Source organism: Canis lupus, chromosome 26, assembly GCF_048164855.1.
Source record: "Canis lupus baileyi chromosome 26, mCanLup2.hap1, whole genome shotgun sequence".
NCBI lineage: Eukaryota > Metazoa > Chordata > Mammalia > Carnivora > Canidae > Canis > Canis lupus.
The window spans coordinates 36,496,727-36,518,657 of record NC_132863.1 but is presented as its reverse complement, the minus strand read 5'-3'; the positions used below and the strand labels follow the sequence as shown (position 1 = coordinate 36,518,657).

General features: G+C 48.5%; 1 protein-coding gene and 1 long non-coding RNA gene across 18 annotated transcripts in view; one reads left to right on the top strand and one right to left on the bottom strand.

Moving 5' to 3' along the window:
- Nucleotides 1–308: 308 nt before the first annotated feature.
- LOC140618584 (uncharacterized) lies at nucleotides 309–2,987 on the bottom strand. The gene is made up of 2 exons (XR_012018655.1): nucleotides 2,522–2,987; nucleotides 309–2,010 (listed from the first exon to the last, which is right to left on the bottom strand). It is a non-coding gene; the product is annotated as an uncharacterized lncRNA (long non-coding RNA).
- A 53-nt stretch (nucleotides 2,988–3,040) lies between these two features.
- The window catches only part of ZMYND8 (zinc finger MYND-type containing 8), a 143,671-nt gene continuing 124,780 nt past the window's right edge, over nucleotides 3,041–21,931 (top strand). For 6 of the 17 annotated variants that reach the window (XM_072801350.1, XM_072801348.1, XM_072801338.1 and 3 more), the window contains exons 1-2: nucleotides 3,046–3,186; nucleotides 20,157–20,390. In XM_072801350.1, coding sequence (XP_072657451.1) covers nucleotides 20,377–20,390 — 14 coding nt within the window. In that variant the 5' untranslated portion in view covers nucleotides 3,046–3,186; nucleotides 20,157–20,376. Of the gene's footprint in view, nucleotides 3,187–19,342; nucleotides 19,455–20,156; nucleotides 20,391–20,808; nucleotides 20,836–20,872; nucleotides 21,019–21,060; nucleotides 21,197–21,527; nucleotides 21,599–21,931 lie in introns of those variants that run through there. The other 11 variants (XM_072801343.1, XM_072801331.1, XM_072801328.1 and 8 more) reach the window with 6 other exon arrangements.

The following is a 21,931-nucleotide window of genomic DNA, read 5'->3' as shown; positions in this document are numbered from 1 at the left end:
CCCTGAAGCCACCCACGCCTCTCCCACCCTGTTAGCTGAACTTTACAAGTAGATCTGGATTCTTTCCCCTTCTCTCCACCTCACAGTCTCCACCCCCTCTGAGCCACCTTCACCTCAGGCCTAGAATATTCCAACAGCCTCCTCACTGGGCTCCCTCCTTTGCGCTTGCCCCCTCAGACAGTCTGTTTCCAACCCCACTGCCGAGTTAACCATTTAGAACATGTCAGTCTGTCTCTCTTCTCTGCTCAAAAGCTGCCAGTGATTTCCTGTCTTATGTGGAATAAAAACCGACCTCCTTAAAACAGTGATCCTATTTTAAGATTTTATTTATTTATTCATCAGAGACACACACACAGAGAGAGAGAGAGAGGCAGAGACATAAGCAGAAGGAGAAGCAGGCTCCAGGCAGGGAGCCTGATGTGGGATTCGATCCCATGACCCCGGGATCATGCCCTGGGCCAAAGGCAGACACTCAACTGCTGAGCCACCCAAGTGTCCCAATGATCCTATTTTAAAAAGGCCCACAGGCCCCGCCCTTCCTGGGTACCCTCTGACTTCCTCCACTGCTATTTCTTTCCACAGAACAGAAACTTCCAGCACAGCGAGCTCCTTGCAGCACCCAGCACCTGTGTACCTGCACCTGCACCTACAGACTCTCAGGACATGCTTCTCACCTTCTCACTTCTTGGCCTTGTGCTGAGCATGTTTGGGGCTGTCCTGTGCACTGCGTGATGGTCAGCATGAACATTCCTGGCCATTCCCCATTACCAGCTCTAGTACCTCCCTGTCTCCAGAAATTGCCAAATATCCTCTGGGGGGCAAAGTTACCCTGGCTGGGAACCACTGGCTTACCTGCAATGCACCCAGATACCCCATGCCTTCTCCCTAACTTTCTTCAGGTCTTGACTCAAGGGTCACCGCCCTACTGTGGGCTCTGTCCACCCTGATTATCACTGCTGCCCACCTCAACTCCCTACCTCCCTTCCTGCTGTATTTTTCTCCATAGCCCTCATCACCATTTTTTTTTTGTTTATTATGTCTCTTCTTAATAGACCATATATTATTATTTTTTAAAGATTTAATTTATGTATTTGAGAGAGAGAGCATGGGAGAGAGAGAATAAGCAGTGGGTTGAGGCAGAGGGAGAGGGAGAAGCAGACTCCCCACTGAGCAGGGAGCCTGATGCTAGGCTCCATCCTAGGACCCTGGGATCATGACCCAAGTCGAAGTCAGGTGCCCAACATACTGAGCCACCTACATGCCCAGACCAGAAGCTTTAAAAAGACAAGGACTGGGGCACCTGGGTGTCTCAGTGGTTGAGCATCTGCCTTTGGCTCAGGGAGTGATCCGGGGTCCTGGGATGGAGTTGCACATCAGGGTCCCCCCAGGGAGCCTGCTTCTTTCTCTGCCAGTGTCTCTGCCTCTCTCTCTTTGTGTCTCTCATGAATAAATAAATAAAATCTTAAAAAAAAGAAAAAAAGCCAAGGATCTTTGTCTTTGTCTATTGCATTCCTGCTGTGTCCCAGCACTGACAGCAGGACCAGGCACATAATAGACACTCAATAAACTGTTCTTGAAGGAACAAAAAAACCCCAGGCCTTGTAACAGCTGCAGGAACATGAGACCGTGGCCTTAAGAGACTCACGTTCCCATGTGGGTGCCGGAAGTAAATAGATGAATAAAATACATGCAGTGGGCAGGTGGTGATCAGAGCAAGGAAGAGAAATAAAGCAGGTGTACTGTTTTCCGAGGACTATAGTAACCAAGTACCACAACCTGGGCACAAACAGCCGCTATTTATTGTGTCTCAGTTCTAGAGGCCAGAAGTCTGAAACCAAACTGTGGGCTGGGCCCTGCTAGTCTGAAACCTGCTGGAGAAAACTTGTAGGCTCCTTCTGGCTTCTGCTGGTCTATAGGCACTTTTGACTCTCCTTGGCTTATAGACACCTCACTCCAACGCTGTGTCTTCACAAGACCTTCTTCCTGTACTTCTCACATCCTCTTCTGTGCCTGTCTCCGTGTCCAAATTTGTATGTAAAGACACCAGTCTTATTGGATCGGGGTCACCCTCATGACCCCATTTTAACTTCATTACCTCTGTAAAGATCCTGTTTCAAAAAGGCCCCATTCTGAGCTACTGGGGTGGGCGTGGGAGGTTGAACATATCATTTGGGGGGGGACACACCGTTCAACCCCCTAACAGCAGGGTATGAGGTTGAAGGGTGCTGCTTTAGGGAGGGGGTAAGGGAAGGCCTGGGTTGGTGACATTTGAGCAGAGTTCTGAATGAAGAGAGGGGGTGAGTCCTAGGGACATCTGAGGGAAGGGCATTGCAAGGAGAGGGAATGGCCAGTGCAAAGCATTGTAATCAAGATACCTGCCTCACTGAAAAAAAATCGAAAAAGAAAAGTCAATAAAAAATGTAAAAATTAAAAATAAAAATAAATTTAAAAAATAAAAATGATAAAAATAAAATTTAAAAATAATTAATTAATTAAAGAAAAAAGAGAGAGAGAGAGATACCTGACTTCCAATGCTGTGAGGATTCAGTGGCTTAATAGATGAAAAAAATCTAAAAGCTGGCACATAATTAGCAGGCGGTCAGATCATCACTGTTATCCATCCTTTTTCCAGGCTTTGCCTCCGTGCCTGCTGTGGGGCTGGGGATCCAGAGTGAGCTAGTCAGACACTATCTGGTCTTGGTGGTGCTCAGGGCCTAGCTGGGGAGACCAAGAGCCAGCAGGTCAATATATAAGAGGAGCATATAGGGGATCCCTGGGTGGCTCAGTGGTTTAGCGTCTGTCTTCGGCTCAGGGTGTGATCCTGGGGTCCTGGGATCAAGTCCCATGTCAGGCTCCCTGCATGGAGCCTGCTTCTCCCTCTGCCTGTATCTCTGCCTCTCTCTTTCTCTGTGTCTCTCATGAATAAATAAATAAAATCTTTAAAAAAAAATCAAGAGGAGCATGTGGTCTGATGGTTGATAACCTCAGCGCTCAGTCCAGCAGCGTGATGTCATAGAGGGTGACTGCTGGGTGGGGCTGGGTATCTCTGGAAAAGGCCTCTCTGTGAAGCTGAAGGATCTCTCCAGATGAGCATGTCCTTAGGGGAAGTCCCTGGAGAAACATCTGCTGGTCAGAATGAGATCCCTGACCAGGCTGGCATTGGTCATGGGAGGAAGCACCCCAAAGGTAAAAACCCAATGAAAATGCCTCCAAGTCACTTCTGGTTCATTATAAAGACCATGAGTCCTGATTAAATGGGTCTCAGACCCTAAATTTGCATACCACCCCTCATGGCCCTGTCATTTGTATCCCCGAGACCAGAAAACATCCATGGGAAACAGAAAAAAATTCCCTGAGTCAGACCCCAATGTTCATGTCTGACTTCAGGTCTAGGTGGATGCAATTAAGAGGAGGTACCGTGGATGTCTGTGTTTACCTGGTGGCCTATTCTCCAGAAGAGCTAATCAGCATGTCCATCCCATAGCTCCGTATTCTCAAAGGGTTCTCTGGGATGGATTCAACACATCTCCTCAGATACCCTAGAAAATCCTTTTCTCCTGGGAAGTCATTTATTCCCTTACTGTTTCAGGGCGATTTGCCAGCAAATGGGAGGGTATGGCAGGTGTTTAATGACTACCGAAAGCAACTGTGTTGAATTAAGTTCTCAAAATCCCTTCTTCCCAGCAAAAAAACAACCAGCATGGCTGCTTTGACATTCCACGGTCATGTTTCTTGCCTTCCAAAGCTACATTTTGTTATTTTGCTTCATTTCGGAAGAAAAGCCCAAAACCCTTTTAAGCTTAACCATCCCCTCTCCTGCACTTCCCCTCCCACCCCCCCATAGTTGGTGCTATGGAGAAAGCTCTGGAAGGCAGACCTGAGTTCAAGACCCAGAACAAGGAGGGAGTAAGAGGGAGACAGGGAGAGCACACAAGACCATTCACCCTCTTATGTCATGGGGACTCTGGTGGGTTCTAGTCACTCATTCCATAAATATTTATGCAGTGCCTCCTAAGGGCCAGGCACTGTGCTGGGCTCTAGGGGGTCCACCCCTAAACCCAAAGACAAGTGCCCGCCCTTTGGCAGCTTGCAGTTTACTGTTCAGTCACATCTGATCGAAGAGTCCAGAAGAGTTTCAGCATGAGAATCCTAAAGACCAGGGATTTTGCTTATTGGCCCTCCCTCTGATTTAACAGTCTTCGGTTTTTCTCCTCTGTAAAATCGGTTCAGCTATCCTTGCTGCATAACTCAGAAGGCTTTGTGGTGAGGGCCCCGGGAGATGGTGTCCAGAAAAATGGAGTGGGAGAGTGGCCATTCTGGTGGCTCTTTATGGCATCTGTACTAGGTGGTAAGAGCTAGAGTCTTTAACTAACCCTAAGTGGCCAGTACCGTGAATTCCCTTTATTCAGAGCCAAAAACAGATGGGAGGGGTTGAGTTGCCCTTCCAAGAGGCTCAGGACTCCAAAGCAGACAGTTACCTGAGAGTACAAAATGCTTTGATGAGGGTTTGATGAGACCAGAGAGTTTAGGGGTGCCAGATTAAACACAGAATATACTTGTTTTTTATTTTTATATATATATTTTTAATTTTTATATATTTTAATATATTTTATTTATTTATTTATGAGAGACACACAGAGAAAGAGACAACATAGGCAGAGGGAGGAGAAGCAGGCTCCATGCAGGGAGCCCGATGCAGGACTCCATCCTGGGACTCTGGAATCATACCCTGAGCCAAAGGCACTCAACCACTGAGCCATCCAGGCGTCTCAACACAGGATATACTTAAACTAGAAAATTGTTCATTTGAAATTCAAATTTAACTGGGCATCCTGTATTTTCATTTGCTAAGCTTGGCCACCCTATAAGAGGTTCTGATGTCAGGCTGGGGGAGGCCTGAGGCATCAGAGTGAGCCCGTTCCTGGGGCTGGTGTGCCAAAGGGGTGGGTAAGAGCAGTGAGAACAGGTAGGGGAGGGAGGGCCCAGAAGCCAGGTGGTTTCTGCAGCCATCTGTCCCAGGGTAACCCACCACATCAGCCAGTGGGCTTTGGCTTAGGAATTTTGGGCTTAGGTCCTCAGCAGCTCTAGTGTTGGAGCTGCTCCTGTGTACGCCCCGTAGTTTAGGCTGAGCTGGGCCTGTGGGGCAGCTCCTCTGGGCCACGCCCAGTTTCACCTGACTTGCCCATCACTGTAGCTCCTTATATAACCCAGTACCCCCACCAAGCTTCAGTCTTCTTGTGTCCTCATTAAAGCTCGACTTTCCCAATGCTTTCACTTGAAAATTAGAGATCTGGGCATCCTTGCAATTGACTCATTCAGCCATTTCCTGTTCAACATTCACCAAATTACTTCTGAGCACCTGCTATGTGCTGGAGAGATACAGAATTGGACAAAATAGACACTCAATTAGGAATCAGATAAAGTTATACCCAGTTGTTAAGTATGTAGTAGGTATTAAATTATGATTGCCATAAGAACCATGGGGGCAAGACATAATAGGGTGGGTGTGTCTGATTTGTTGGGGAGTCCACAAAGCCTACCCTGAAGGAATGAATTTTGAACTGGGTTTTGAAGGATGAGTAGGAGTAACCTGAGAACAACAGTGGTACCAAACACTGCTAAATAACCTCTTTTACTACGGGAACTAATATGATTCTCTAAATTCTATGACACTATGTGGTGGTATCCACATTTTATTGGCCCAGAGAGATTTCTTTTCCCCCCAAAGATTTCACCCATTTATTCACAAGAGAGAGAGAGAGAGAGAGAGAGGCAGAGACACAGGCAGAGGGAGAAACAGGCTCCACCATGCGGGGAGCCCGATGCGGGACTCGATCCTGGGACTCTAGGATCACGCCCTGGGCTGAAGGCGCTGCTAAACCGCTGAGCCACCCGGGCTGCCCGGGCCCAGAGAGGTTAAGTTACCTGCACAAGGTCACACCTTGAATGGCAGTGCCAGGATTTGAACCCGGCAGCCTGGCTTCAGAGCCTCCCAAGCACACGGGCATCTGGCTGGAGCTCAGAGCCCGGAGAGGCAGCAGCCTGGGGGAATCCTGCAGGCGGGCAGAAGCTCAGTTAAGAATTTGAGACTTTGGCCTGAGAACAATGGGAAACCTTTGAAGGGGTTTAGAGGTGGGGGGTAGGGAGGGGGGTGTGTCCGGGCCCAAATTGAAATTTCAAAAGATCCCTCGGGCTGCTCGGGGCGGGGGATGGGATCCGACTGGAGCTGGGGGCTGTGGGAGGCCGTTCCCTTCCTGCCCAGATAACAGATAACGGTGGCTCTGGCGCAGGCCACCAGCCCTGCAGGATGGAGCTCCGCGGCCGGAGTCGGCGGTGGAAGAGGCTCCGAAGGTAGACCCCACAAGGCTCTGGAGTGGGAGGTGGGAGACAGAGAGGTCAAGGATGACATCCAGGTTTGAGGCTTCAGAACTGCCCGGGAAATACTTGGGAGGGAGCTTGGTGGCCCAAGAGCTCCTGGGAGTTGAGGTTGGCTCAGATGGCCCCGCGTCTGCGACGTCTCTGTCTTTGGTGCGGTGGTGGTGTTTGTTGTTGCTGAATCGGTTCCCGATCGCTTTGGAGTTTCCTGCCTGTTTTGGGCCTCTCTCCCATAGCAGAGGCCAACAGGGCCTGGACTTCATTTTTCTTGTGAATATCTTGCTTTCTCAGATGGGCAGATGACCTAATCTTTCCATGCTTTGGTTTCCTCATCTGTAAAACGAGGGCGGGAATAGGACCTGGTTCACAGAGCCGTTGGGACGATGTAGTTAGTACGTAAGACGTGCTCAGAACTATGCCTGGTGTGGGAAGTCCCCCAAAGCACCAGCCCCTCTTCTAAGGAGGAGATGCTAGTGCTGGTGCTGATGGTGTTGTCATGACAATGAGGAGGCCCGTGGAGGCAGAGGTGGCTGGAGGAGGAGGCTGAAGCCCATACAAGTTACTCCAGTTACTTAGCAAGTGCGTGTTAGTTATCTTTTGGTACCCAGTCATAAGCAAACTATTTAAAATGCACAGAAGCTCACGGAATTGCATTCACAGCAATGAACAAACATTGAGAGACTCCCCAGTGCCAGACTTGCTCTAGACCCGGGGGGCACGACAGTGTATACGAAAATGACAAGTTTCCTTGAAAAGCCAACACAACACCTAGTTTTAGAATGTGCTAAGTGCTGGAGGAAAAATGAGATCGATCTCCTGACGTGATCCCAGGGGGCCTCCTGGAGTATGTGACATTGGGTCCTGGATCTGAAGCAGAAGGAGCTGTAGGGGGCCCGTAAGGAGCCGGTTCTATTTGGCAGGAGACAACTGGCACATTCTGAGGACCCCACACTAGGTCAAGGTGGCCGGAGTGCAGTAAACAGTTAAAGGGGAGATTTCGTTGATTTATATTTCTGCATATTGCCCTAGGTGAAATTACTGGTATTCAGGGACGCTCCAGTGGCTCAGCAGTTGAGCATCTGCCTTTGGCTCAGGGCGTGATCCTAGAGTCCCCGGATGAGTCCTACATTGGGGTCCCTGCATGGAGCCTGCTTCTCCCTCTGCCTGTGTCTCTGCCTCTCTCTCTCTGTGTCTCTCATGAATAAATAAATAAAATCTTAAAAAAAAAAAAAGAAATCACTGGTATTGAACCTTTTAAATTGATGCACAAATTGTGACTACATACGATTCCACCTGGGAGGTTGTGCAAGAAGGAGCACAACCAAAGTAGGGCCATGGTTGAACTATTGGAGATCTTGTATAGAAACTGCCCTGTGTAAAATGCAAATGCCACTCAGTAGACAAATACAGAGCAGCTACTATGCCCCAGGCCTGTGCTGGCCCAGGGAATACCCGGGAATGGGTACACAAAGTCCCTGCCTTCGTACACTGACATAAAGTAAGTAAGTTAACAAAGGAATAAGGTGATTATGTATTGTGCTAAGTCCTAGGAAAGCAGGAACAGGGTGATGTCCCTGAAAACAGACAGGAATCCATATCAGATGGGTGGTCAGGAGAGGCCTCTTGGAAGAGCTGACGTTTGCAGTGAGATCTTGAGTCATATGGAGGAGCGACCATGCCATTGAAGGTGGTCCAGGTGGAGGAGATGGCCCAACCTGAGGTGGGAAGAAGTCTGGAAAAGTGGAGGGAGACCTGAGGCAGGAGGCCACAGAAGGGGGGTGTGTGTCACCTGAGATGTGATCAGAGAGCAGAGACCTGCCCACAGAGGGTTCTCTCAGGACCTGCTCAGAGACAGCATTTTCTTCTGGAAGGGAAATTGCAAAGGTTTTTCTATGAAGGACCGTAGTAAATGCTGTAGGCTTTGAGGGCCATTTCTGGTCTCTCTTGGAACTTGGAACTATTTGACCCTGCCCCTGTAGCCCAAGTGTAGCCTGAGACAACCAATAAATGAGCACCTGTAGTGGTGTGCCAGTAAGACTACTTAGGGACACTAAAACATTTGGATTTCATTAATTTATGCATGCTACAAATCACTTTTATTATTTTTTCTTTTTTAAAAGATTATTTATTTATTTTTATTTTTTATTTATTTATTTATTTTTTATTTTTTAAAGATTATTTATTTATTCATGAGAGACACAGAGAGAGAGGCGAGACACAGGCAGAGGGAGAAAAGCGGGCTCCCTGATGCAGGACTCCATCCCAGGACCCTGGTATCATGGCCTGAGCCAAAAGGCAGACTCTCAAACACTGAGTCACCCAGGTGTCCTTACCAACTTTTATTATTTTTTTCAATCATTTTTTCAAAAAAGATTTTATTTTTTGAGGGAGGCCTGGGTGGCTCAGCAGTGAAGCGTCTGCTTTCAGCTCAGGGCATGATCCTGGAGTCCCGGCAGGGAGCCCGGCATCAGGCCCCCCATGAGGAATCTGCTTCTCCCTCTGCCTGTGTCTCTGCTTCTCTGTGTCTCTCATGAATGAATAAAGTAAAAAATATTTTATTTTTTGAGTAATCTCCACAACCAACGTGGGGCTCGAACTCACCACCCCCTGAGATTAAGAGTTGTTTCCTCTACCGACTAAGCCAGCCAGGAATCCCTTTTTTCAAACATTTTTAAATGTGAAAAACTATTTTTAGCTTGAGGGGCAAGGGGAAACTGGTGGTGGGCAGGTGATTTGGCCCCAACACCGAGTTTATAGATTCACGTTCTAAAGTCACAGGAGGTCGTTGGGTAGATTTGAGCAGGGGATTGAAAGGCTGTGATTTAAAATGGGAAGGTATCCCCTATCCCAGCCAGCACCTGGCTGGCCCAGTCTGGGAGCATGCAACTCTTCATCTTGGGGTTGTGAGCTCTAGCCCCACGTTGTGGATAGAGTTTACTTAAAAAAGAAAAGGAAAGGGATCCCTGGGTGGCGCGGCGGTTTGGCGCCTGCCTTTGGCCCAGGGCGCGATCCTGGAGACCCGGGATTGAATCCCACGTTGGGCTCCTGGTGCATGGAGCCTGCTTCTCCCTCTGCCAATGTCTTTGCCTCTCTCTCTCTCTCTCTCTCTCTGTGTGACTATCATAAAAAAAAAAAAAAAAAAAAAGAAAGAAAGAGAAAGGGGTGGGGCACCTGGGTGACTCAATCATTAAGTATCTGCCTCAGGGCATGATCTTGGAGTCCCGAAGGAGCCCCCTCGCCCCCCCCCCCCCCCCCCGCATCAGGCTCCCTGTGGGGAATCTGCTTTTCTCTGTGTCTCTCATGAATAAATAAATAAAATCTTTTTTTAAAAAGCTGTGATAAAATATAAATAATGTAAAATTTGCCACTTTAGCCACTTTAAGGTGTACAGTTTAGTGGCAGTAAGTGCTTTCACAATGTTGTACAACCACCACCATTGAGACCCAGAACTTTTCATCACCCCAAAAGGGAAATCTCTGTACGCATTTTTAAGAAAGATTTTATTTATTCGTTTGAGAGAGAGAGAAAATGAGCAGCGGAGAGGAGGGGGGCAGAGGGATAAGCAGACACCTCACTGAGCAGGGAGCCACATGCAGCCCAAAGGGGTGCTTGATCCCAGGACCCTGAGATCATGACCTGACCTGAAGTAGCTGCTTAACCAACAGCCACCCAAGCGCCCCAGAATCTCAGTACCTGTTAAGCTGTCACTCCTCATCACCCCGTCCCCAGCCCCTGACAACCTTCTACCTATGTCTCCATATCTTTATGGATTTGCCTATTCTGGACATTTCATAGAAATGGAATTCTACAATCTGTGGCTTTTGTTGTCTGGCTTACTTGGCATAGCATCGTGATTTCAACTTCCGTCCGTATTTGTTTTGTTGTGTGTGTCAGCACTTCATTCCTTTCTATGGCTGAATAATATTAATATTCCCCTGTGTGGAATACTTATCTATTTGTTGATCCATTCATCTGTTGATGGACAATTGGGTTGTGTTCATCTTTTGGCTCTATCATGAGGTGCTGCCCATGGAAGGCTTTGAGCAGGCAGGTGATGTCTTGTTAGCCGGATCCTCAGGCAGGAAACCAGTTAGGACAGGATTCAAAGCCTTGACTGCACAGTGTGATTCCCCAGGAGGTCATACATGCACTTCTGGGAACGGGGGAAGAATTCCGGGCAATTCTACAGTGAAGGATAGGGAACCACCAGGGAGAGGCAGAAGCAGTCCTATGAGCAGGATGGTGGCACCCATCAAATCAAAGGCATCAGATGACAAGCAGAAGAACCATCTTTGGAATACACTCAGGGCCCCGCGCCCAGGCTAGCCCATGGTTGGGACTGAGAGGGCTGTTTGGGGTGGTGATTCTGTGGTGTGAACTGAGGGACTAGGTTGAAGGAATCAAGAATTTGGGTTCCCAGGGCACCTGGGTGGTTTGGTGGTTGAGCATCTGCCTTTGGCTCAGGTTGTGATCCCGGGGTCTGGGATAGAGTCCTACATTGTGCTCCCTGCAGGGAGCCTGCATCTCCCTCTGCCTATGTCTCTGCCTATCTCTCTGTGTCTCTCATGAGTCAATAAATAAAATCTTAAAAAAAAAAAAAAATATATATATATATATATGGGGCAGCCCGGTGGCTCAGCGGTTCAGCACCACCTTCTGTCCAGAGTGTGATCCTTGGGATCAAGTCCCACGTCCTGCTCCCTACATGGAGCCTGCTTCTCCCTCTCTCTGCCTGTGTCTCTGCCTCTCTCTCTGTGTGTCTCTCATGAATAAATGAATAAAATCTTTAAAAAAAAAATAGGAATTTGGGTGTGCTTTGCTTAGTGAGGGGTCCTAGAAGCCCCTACCCTGAGAAGCCCTGCAGGCTGGGAGGGGTATGTGCTCTGAGGGTGTCAGAGATCAGGAGCCAGGAAGGCGCCCAGGTGAGGAAGTAGGAAAGACACTGGGCAGGAAGTGGCATCTGGGATTTGAAAGGTGGCTGCTGTCCCAGCAAGGGATATGGGGAGTACGAACCATGGTGCGTCTTACTTGGGACATGCTTTCCAGCTTCAATGAAAAATAAAGGGAGATGAGGGGGAAAGTTGGGTATGGAGTCAGATAAAGGGGTGCCCAGGGGGACGTCAGGGTTACATCAATTAGTGGAGAATTGCTGAAGGTTTTTTTGGAACATCAGGAAAAGTGATCATAGCCAACGTTTGTTTTGAAGCGCTCTGTTTGGCAGGTGCATGGAAAGGTAAAGACGGGGTTTGGAAAGGTAAAAAACATTCTGGAATATTTTGAGTCTGAGTAATGTAAGGATTGCAGATGGAATAGTGCCCATGTCTAACTTTACCTCCACACTCAACATCTCTGCATCTCATTTAACTGCAGCCACACTGGGCCTTTATTTTTGTGTCTCAGAAACATCAAGTTTACCAAGCTCAGGCTTGCCTCAGGGCCTTTGTACCTGCTATTACCTCCACCTAGAAGGCGCTTATCTCCTTCAGCTCAACTGTCACAGCCTCACTGGAGCCCTTACTTGTCTGAAGCGGATGCCTCCTCCCCCATCCTGTTACTTCTCTCTACCCTCACCTGTTTTGTTTTTCTTCATACCATTGGTCTCAATTGGCTTTTTTTTTTTTAACTTATTCATGTATTCATTTAATTGTTCATTATCTTGTCTGTTTAGCAGGCAGCTCCTTGAAAACAGGAGCAACAGACAAAAAGTCTGGCGCTTAGAGGTAGAGGAAGTGCTTCTTACCTATTTGTACATTGCCTGGATCAACAGCGAGAAAATCCTTGTCTAGGAGTTAGAGGCAGAGATCTGGGGTTCATGGAAGAGGTCAGACCTAGATGCTTAGATTTGCTATCTGCTGTGGTAGTACATAGACTTGTTGGTTTCAAGGAAAGAAAAATCATAGATGTTTCTTGAGCAGGTGCTCTGGGCCTGTGGTAAATAATCCCCACACTGTCTCTGATGTAAGGACGATAATCCCATTTCACAGACTTGGAAATTGAGGCACACACAAAAATGAAATAACTTGCTCAAGCTCCTTAGGGAGGAAGCTTGAAATGGACCTCTCCCCCACCCCCCATCCCCAACTGGCTGGCTTGGGAGCCCAGACCAAGAGCCAGATGCCTGGGAGTGTGCAGTCAGGTGGAAGAAGGGCTCCAGAACTGAAGTCTCTGGGCAGGGCAGTGTTTTGGAAACTCCAAGGTGTCCAGCATCAGATGTTAGCATGACATCAATGACCAGTGGACCCAAGACTAACCAACCTGTTGAAGCTGGTTCTTGGAAGTGAATGAGGACTTAAAAAAAAAAAAAATTATTTGGAGGAGAGAGAGAGAGAGAGAGAGAGAGTGAGAGCCCACATGAGGGCAAGGGGCAGAGGGAGACCAGACCCCTACTGAGTGGGGAGCCTGATATTGCAGGGCTCTGATCCTGGGACACCAGAATCAGGACCTGAGCTGAAGGCAGCCGGTTAACTGAGCCACTGCACCCCGCTTCTTTTTCTTTCTTTTTTTTTTTTTAAATTTTTTTTTTTTAAATTTATTTATGATAGTCACACAGAGAGAGAGGCAGAGACACAGGCAGAGGGAGAAGCAGGCTTCATGCACCCGGAGCCCGATGTGGGATTCGATCCCGGGTCTCCAGGATCGCGCCCTGGGCCAAAGGCAGGCGCCAAACCGCTGCGCCACCCAGGGATCCCTCTTTTTCTTTTAAAATAAATTACTGTTCAAAATAATTTGTCTTAACCTGCATACCAATATAAAATGAACATGTTTATGTATTTTTTTCAAGATTTTTTATTTATTTATTCACGAGAGACACACAGAGAGAGGCAGAGACACAGGCAGAGGGAGAAGCAGGCTCCACGAAGAAAGCCTGACGTGGGACTCGATCCCAGGTCTCCAGGATCATGCCCTGGGCTGAAGGCAGCGCTAACCGCTGACCCACCCAGGCTGTCCTGTTTTATGTATTTTATGTCACTCATTATTAATGAGGGTACGTGTACGATTGTCTAATTCAAAGATGGAGTCAAAGCAATGCTCATACAAGAAACACTGACTCGAATTTATGAATAGATGCAAAAATTAGCAAAACTCCCCAATATCCAGGAGGCAATAATCAATTGCATTCCAGGGACTAAATTTGCATGTCTATTGACCAGAGTCTCCTAGCATTACTATTAGTCTTCTACAAGTGGCAGTGCTGTAAAAAACTCAGAACAATAAAAGCTCAGAAAACAATGAAAGGTGCTGCTGACCCAAGGGGGATGCCTGGACTGGCCATTCATTAATCTTTTTTTTGCCTATTTCATAGTCTTACACAATTTTCCTAATATTACATTTACTAATTTATCTTGGAAGAAGTAATACATTCACATGGTTGAAATTCAAAAGGTATAGCAGTAAAAAAATCTCCCCATTCCTGACCCCTAGCCATCCAGTATTCCTCGGATGCAAAGTGTTAGCAATTTCTTAAGTATGCTTCCAAGAAATCCAGTGCATAATAAGCAGACATTTTAAAAAAGATTTTTAAAAAAATATTTTATTTATTTATTGAGAGAGAGAGCAAGCAAGCAGGAGGAGGGGCAGAGGCAGAGAGAGCATCTCACACTAGCTCCATGTTCAGTGCAGAGCCTGACACGGGGCTTAATCTCACTACCCTGAGATCATGACCTGAGCCAAAACCAAGAGCCAGACACTCAACCAACTGGCCACCCAGGTGCCTCAAGATGTTATTTTTTAAAGTAATCTCTACATTCAGTGTGGGGCTTGAATTTACAATCCTAAGATCAAGAGTCACCTGCTCAACTGACTGAGCCAGCCAGGTGCCCCAAGAAGCAAGCATGTTAAGAAACACATAAAAAAAAAAAAAAAAAAAAAAAAAAAAAAAAAAAAAAAAAGAAAGAAAGAAAGAAAAACATATCAGTCCTTTATTGATGGCACGGCGATTTGTGTGTAAATAAATAATTGGAAGGCGTTAAGGAGAGGGGAGTAGCAGGCAGAAGGAGATGGATAGAGAAGTTTTCTTAGTAGGAGGGGACTATTGTTAGTTCTCAACTTCCTCATCTAGGAAATGGGTTGATGATTATGTGGCACCCATCTCACACCTTTGGGAAAGTAACTGATTATGTAAATTGCTTGGAATACTACCTGACACAGTGCTTGGAGCATGCCAGCTATCCTCATCCTTCTTTGGAAAGTTTGATGTTGAATAAAGGAAGAGAAATGACTTGGAAGCATCCAGAAATTATCTTTTTAAAGAGTAAACTGAGGGAAATTGTAACAGCAACCACATGAGTGATCGCTGTGTTGCGTGGCTACTAGTGCTTGACAGCGCTGATCCAGTGAATTTCCGGGTGGGTATTATTATTGCTCCCATTGTGTAGATGAGGAAATCAAGGCACTGAGAATTTCATACCTTAAGCAAGGCTGCCCCGCTCGCTAATGGGTCAGCTGGATTCATACCCAGACGTCAGACAATCTGACGCCAGCAGCCACGCACTCAATCACTGCCCGGTTCTGCCTCTTGATGTGGAAAGAAAGAGAAAAGGTTAACGTGTAAGAAGAGGGCTGGCCAAGGAGCCAGGGCTCTGAGGGGGAGGCATCCGGGAGGGCACCGGGATGGGGGGACGTGAGGATGGCAAAGGAGAAGACTGGGAAGGCCAATACCTTGAGGCTGGGGAGAGGGCGAGAAAGGACTTTTGTTCACTTTTGTTGGGGAGGGGTTTTGGGGAGCTGGGGGATGGCCTTGGGGGAGGGGAAGTAGGAGATCTAGGGGAAAGGGCTGGAGGAGGGAGGGGACGCTCCGGCAGTAGAAAGAACAGATGGAGGATCAGGGTGGCGGGAGCAGAGTGAGCAGAGTGAACCATGGGAGCAGAGGAGGACACGAGTGGAGCCAGGGATCAGGAGCAGGGCAATGATCCTGTGGGCTGTTTATAGCACTTGGGCTTCTACTCTGAATAAGGTGGGGTCTACTGATGGGTTTTGAACAGAGGAGATATGAGGTCTGATTTCTTTTCAAAGGACTGCTTGCAGCCTCTGTGTGTGTGTGTGTGTGTGTGTGTGTGTGTGTAAATCCTCCAGTTTCTTCCAGGCTACCTCCCCTGTCCCCGCAAGCATTTGTAAGGGCAGATACGGAGGTTCAGGTAGGAGTATTGCACCCACCCGAGGGGGAGGTGGTGTTTAATTGAGCTCTGACACATGTCGGGCACAGTGTTAGACCAAGGGGACAAAGGTGAAGCATTCAGACCAGGCTCTGCCCTGTTAAAGCTCTCAGTTTAGGGCAGGCTTTCTTAGCCTCGTTGCTTGTGATACTTGGGGCTGGCTAATAGCAGCATCCCTGATCTGTACCCTCTAGATCCCAGTAGACCCCCCTTCCTCTGGATGGGACAACCTAAAACGTCCCTTGACATTGCCACTGGTCTAGCGGGACAAAGAAACAAACAGCAAATAAATACGTGCTCTTCTTTCTGTAATGGTGATTGCTAGGGAATAAAAAAAAGCAGGTAAGGGGAGGTCCTGCATCTTCTTCCTTCTGATTTTCACTTTCTTCCTGCATCCCTTAAGTCTCTCCACACCCACACTGCACCCACACCGTGGCCATCAGCCTGATGGTCATGCAGCCCCCCTTCCCATCCTTTCCACCTGTCCTTCCCTTCTCTCTCCATTTTTTTTTCCATCTACCAGCCCCTCCTAGAAAGAAGTAAAAAACAAAAAACAAAAAACAAAAAACAACAAAATCAAAACAACCTTCCAGAGGGCACCTCTTCTCCAAGGTAGGGACAAGTCCTAATTATCTCTTTGTGGCTGTAACATGACTCGGTGAGCTCCACGCTCTGAAGGTGAGCCCTTCTGTCACCGTGCCCAAAGTGGGCCTCGGTTCCAATTGGCCGAAAAGGAACAAAACAAAACAAGATATTTAAAACACCTCCCTGCCTCCATCCCGCCCGTTTCACATAACGGACAGAGCGGCCTGCTGCTTAGCTTGAGGCAGATAACTCCGAGTGTGCTTATTTTCCCAGTCCGCGAACGGGCTATCTTGGGGATGCAGCTTGCCGAGGCTGCTCCTCCTGCTGCTCGCCTGGCTGCAGGCCAGCGGGAGCGGAGAGCCATCTCAGCGAGGCCAGGCCTCGGCAGTAAGTTGCCTGGGGAAGGGAGCCGGGTCAGCCCTTCTTCTCCTTTGAGGCCAGCTTTATCACTAAGACGCTCTGTCTGGCTTCTGTAAGCCTGATTCTGTCTCCTGATTCTCTCCATCCCCTGGGAATATTAAGAGAGACATGTTTTAATCCTTTTTTATTAGTTCATTGCTTATTAATTTCCTTACCTCGGCACCGTGGACGTTTTGGATGGCATAATTCCTTGTCATGGGGAGGGGGGGTCCTGTTCCTTGCCGTAGGATGTTTAGCAACGTTCCCTGGTCTCCACCTGCTAGATGCCAATAGCACCTCTCCCCCCAAGTGTCACAACCCCAAAGTCTCCAGACATTGCCACCTATCCCCGGGGGGCACAAACCCACTCCTCGTTGAGAACTCCTGATTTCAAGGAATATAAAAATCTAATTTTAGAAATGGCAAAGTGTTCCCCTTAGCATCTTGCTAGAAGCTTGTAGGGAGACAGGAACTTTCTCTGGGCCTTAAAGGAGTCTGAGCTGAACGTCTCCCGGCTCCATCATTCAGTACTTAAAACTTATTGTCAGAGGAGCCGGTCTCCTAAGAGAAGGCACAGATCATGCAGTTGCTCTTGGTAGATTTTATCCTTGTTTCTGCTCTGCTTTTGGTTCGGTTTCTCTTTTGTTCCATTCTTTAGAGGCAGGCGAAGATACCGAGTTTAGGGATGTGGCGTCCTAACTGGGTTGGAAGGCCAGACTCTGGCACTTGGCAGCTGTGTGACCTTACGCGGCTCACTTCACCTCTCTGGGCTGGATTCCAAATGTCTAACAATGCTCCCTACCTCATGGAGTCGGGCAGTGCAAAGCGGCTGATTTAGCACAGTACCTCCCAGGCAAGCATGCCATAGCTATTGGGGCTACTCTGTGAGGGGGGTGGGTGTCTGAGAAGGGCCACCGAGGCTGTCGACATTTGGTTTCTGTATTTCCCGCTTATCAGCCACATTCCATCAAGCCGAGGACTGGCCCTTAGTAGGCCTGCCCTGGGCTTCCTTTTCAATCCCTGTCCCTCCCAGGATTCCATCTGCCACCATACCTTTGTCTCTGTCCCCAGCCCAATCGCTGCCTTTCTGATAACCCCAGACAGACCCGAATGCCAATAGCATTCCTCAAACCGAGCAGAACTGCCAGAGTAAGCCGGCAGCTTCCTGCTCTTTGCCCCAGAAAACATTTCGAGTGATCAAGTGATCAGAGGGGGGTGGGGGAAGCGGGGAGGACACTGCAGCTGCTTATGCAACAAGCTTTAATCCCGGGTTAAAATCCACCACGCGCACCAGTGGCGTATTTCATTTCCTCATTGGGTCGTGAAGCTAGTGGCACACGAGACCCGGCACAAACTCACAGACACGTCCTTCCCCCCAAAAGCAGCACCCGCAGAGGCAGACACTGTTCCCTAGGGGATGGTGGCGGAGGGCCGCTGCCCACGCAGCCAGGAGAGGGACAGCACGGTCTGATTAGCCCTGGCCTCCACCTCTTGTCCCCCACTTGGTCTCCCTGAACGCGGTTCCGCCGGCAGGAAGAGGAGGCCCCTCCCTCCTAGGGAGGCCCAGGCCTGTTGTCCTGCATGCTGGACCCTTGTCAGGCCTGGTGATGGAGGTGTCCCTCCCTGCATCTGGGCCTCTTCCGCCTAATACACAACAGCAACAAAATCCCCTCCCTTTTCATAAAGCCTGGGCCCTGCCCTTGCAGTACAGTCTGTTTGGATTCCTGGCTTGTTCTGTTTGATATAAGATTCCCAGCCAGGAAGAATTTATGTGCACGAGGTGGGCATCTGTTGTCCATGTGGGGGGGCGGGGGCAGGGAGAGAGCGGGCGATCAGCTCCACGTTTTCTTTGTGGGAACGAACGGTGTGGGACCAGAAAACCCATGAGCCCTAATTTTAGGAGGAGCGGGGAGACTTTACTGGGCCATAGTTTTACCTCCTGGCATATGGCTGCGTCACCTCTGGAAGCTTTCTACAGCCTCTGAAGAATGGTGTTTATTTAGCTTCTGTTGTTCCAGCTTGCTGTTTTTTTTTAAAAAAATCTTGTTAATTAAGCACCTTGTCTTTGAGGAAAAAAAAAAAAAGAAGCAAGCTAGCAAACATGGACATTTTATGATCCTTTTGGATTTGCCTTTTCTTTCTCAGGGTACAGACCAGCTACAAAGGCAGCTTTAGGGAGGAAACAGGCAGAGACCTCCTAATACTATTGAAATGGGTGGAATTATAAGTAGCTCTGAAAAACTAGTTAATATTTTACTGGGGAGCAGTGCCAGAGATGGGGGTGGGGGGCTGCCAAGTGTAGGTCTGTGTGTGAAGTAGCTGTTCCATCTGCCTTAGGGGACGAAAAGAAGCCGTTCTCTGTGGAAATAAATTTAAGCAAGAATCCTTATAAAGCTCATGGGATTTGTCTGCCCACCGAGGGCCCAGTTCCCCGAGAACATACATACAGGGATGATTGTGGCAGGAAGGGCTAAGCTGTGGGTGTAGGCCTGGCTAATAATGGGGGTTCTTGTTCCCTCGCTGGGCTTGACATCTTTCTTTCTCCCTCTGGATTTAAATGGCTTCTCAGACCGAGAGGCACTGCCTGTGCCCTGGATTCAGAAGGTACACGCCTCCTTGGGAAGCAAAGGCGAGAGACAGCGGCTCACTCACTCTCTCTCTCTCTCTCTCTCTTTCTGCATCTGCTGGGAGAGCTGCAGCTGGTATTTTTCCACAGGCCTTTTCTGCGATCTCAGGGCCTAGTTTTTCCCAGCCAGGCCCAGAGTCCGAGAGAGGGTTAATAGGCAGGAAGCTGAAGGCATTGCAGACTAATACGGAAGTCAGATTTTTGTTTAACTGACAGGTTTAGCAGGCCTCAGTGGTGGGGGAGGGGGCCGGGAGGGGAAGGGAAGTTTGTAGATCTAGGCATGTGGCCTGCTAGGAGCGCATTTGGCTTTTCTTAGGGTAAGGACGGAGAGGGGGGCCCCGTTGGCATCTTGGCAGGGAGGCAGGAACCCATTTTGGTTTTCCTTTGAGTCCTGGCTGGGGGTGGTGGTGGTGAGAAGTTAGATTCTCAGCCGGCAAATGGCTCTCCGGCCTGCTTTTCCAGGAGGCGTTTTGACAATGACTATGCAAACTTGACCACTCTGTGCCTCTCCTCTTCCCCAGCGGCCTGAATCCTCTGTCCTCTGAGAAGCCAGGGCTGCTGCCCTCTGGCCATTTCTTGGGGGCTTGCCTGTGCTGTGTGCTGTTTTCCCTTAGAGGCCTTCCTTAAACCCCTTCTTCTTGACCACCCCCTCCCTTGGCTGTTTTCCTGGGGTTCCCCACTTCTCGGCTACACTCTGCACCCCGGCTGCTCCCTCCCCGGGGGGGAGGAGGGGAGAACCGCTCTGCTGGATTGTTCTAGAAAAGGGCCAGGCTTCCTCCCAGCCAAGAGCCGCTTCTGTGGGGGCAGGTGAGGGTGAGCCCTTTCCAGCTCACCCCAAAAACTCCCTTCCCAGTGGCATCCGGGCCTCAGGCTTTGCAGGAGCAGGTCAGGCTGGCTGCACTGGTTTGCCCGTGCCGGGAAATCTAGCCAGGGTGTGGGAGAAGTGCGTCTGGGGGCCCCTTTCCCAAGTTTTTCTTGCTGCAAAAGGCCTAGCTTAGCCTGTCTTTTTCTATGCACAGGATGGCTCTTGCTCACCAGAGCCTCACAAAGATAATCGCTCAGGAAGTGTTTCAGCCAATCCCGGGCGGCCTTACACTCCGCTCCGCCGGGGCAGCCAATCGGGGATGAGCTCTTATTAGGCGGCCAGATCATCAAGCCGAAGTGCCAAACCCTTTTTCTGTGAGAACTAGGAGCCTGTCCTCCATGTTTTATAAGTATTGACATTACACAGTGTTAACAATGCATCCACAGAGGTAAGCTCGACTTTTTAACCATCTTTTCTCCCCCTCCCTCTGAGACATCCGAATTGTGGGCGAGCAGTGTGATTTCTCTGTGGCTGGCCGTGCCACACTCACCCCCACAGCACTTAGGTTAACTTGGAACTGTTTAGAGAGAATTTTTTTGCTTTCTTGGGTCACATGGCTAAGTAGCCATTAGCCATAGCTTGATTTTGCAAACTGGCAAAGGCCTGGCACACCTTTTCTTCCACCAGGACATGGTGTTTCTGGAAGAGTTTGAAGCTAGATCCTGGAATGCCAAAAAAGAAGCTTTTTTTTTTTTTTTTTTCTTCTTTTCTCCCTCCTTCTTCCTCTCTCTCTCTCTCTTTCTCTCTCTCTCTCTCTCTCTGAGCAGTCCCCCCCCCCCCTGCACTATTGTCTTCTCTTGTGTCACATGCCTGCTGGGGGAAGAAAATGGAAGGTAAGCAAGCAGGCTCCTCTCCAAGGGGAGCTCATGGCAGACAGCAAAGCAGGCAAGTTTACCTCTCCAAAGAGGTCCTGGGAAGGCTGGAGTAAGTTCTGACAAGAGAGGACGTGTGTTTTAAAAAGAACCAAGCCCTCAGCAGAGCAGTGCTAAGGAGAGATCCAAGCTCCTGGGGCCTAGGTGGGTGGTGGTGTCTCTACATGGTCTGTTCTCTCCCTACAGGGCTGCTTCACTTGAAACTACATTGTTCAGCCTTTTTTCCTGACTTCTGTTGATACAGAGTGTTCTTCTGCAAGCCAGCCTACAGCCAGCAAATGTTTCTGAAAGTGTTTTCTAGGCTTTGGAGGAAGTTTTTGGAGTAGGGATGGGGATGGGGGGGGTGGTGGTGTGTGTGTGCAGAGGGGGAGGGGCAACATCCTGCAATAAATCTGTGAGGACTCTTTGAATCCCTCTTGCATGATTTTCAATGAACTAAATGTATCTTTTAATCCTTGTTTTCATTTTCTTTTCCCTCTTTTACATTGTATCATCCTCTGTCCTCCTGGGTGATGGAGCACAGAGGAAATAAAATCATGTCTGTGGCTCATGACAGCATTCCATACTCAGTTGTTGGGTTGTGTTGTTGTGTGTGTGTGTTTTTAATAATCCCATGTAACTGTTTAAAAAAAAAAATTTCCTTTTTGATCAAGTCCCAAATCTGCCAGCCTGTTCTCTCTTCTTAACTGTGGAAAAATGAGACGGTTGCTTGAACATTTGTTGGGTAAGTAAAGCAATCCATTTCCTCTGTGACCATGTATAAAGAGTTTGGCGGACATTTGGGGTCTGTTTATAACAGAGGGTCTTGGCTTACAGCAGTTGGGGGGGGCTTTTCATTAGCAGTAACCTAATAAGGGCTTTTTAATAGTGTCTTGATTTTAGGTGACTGTTTGAATCCACTATTTTTCCTGATAACGTGCTGCTAGGATTGAAGATCACACTTCCTGTTTACCCTGAGACTGGGGAGAAATGTTCAGTTCATTGTGACTTGACTGGAGACCTTTAATTGGGATTGTATGGATATTTGCTAGAACTCTGGGGTGGGTGACCTGCTTGT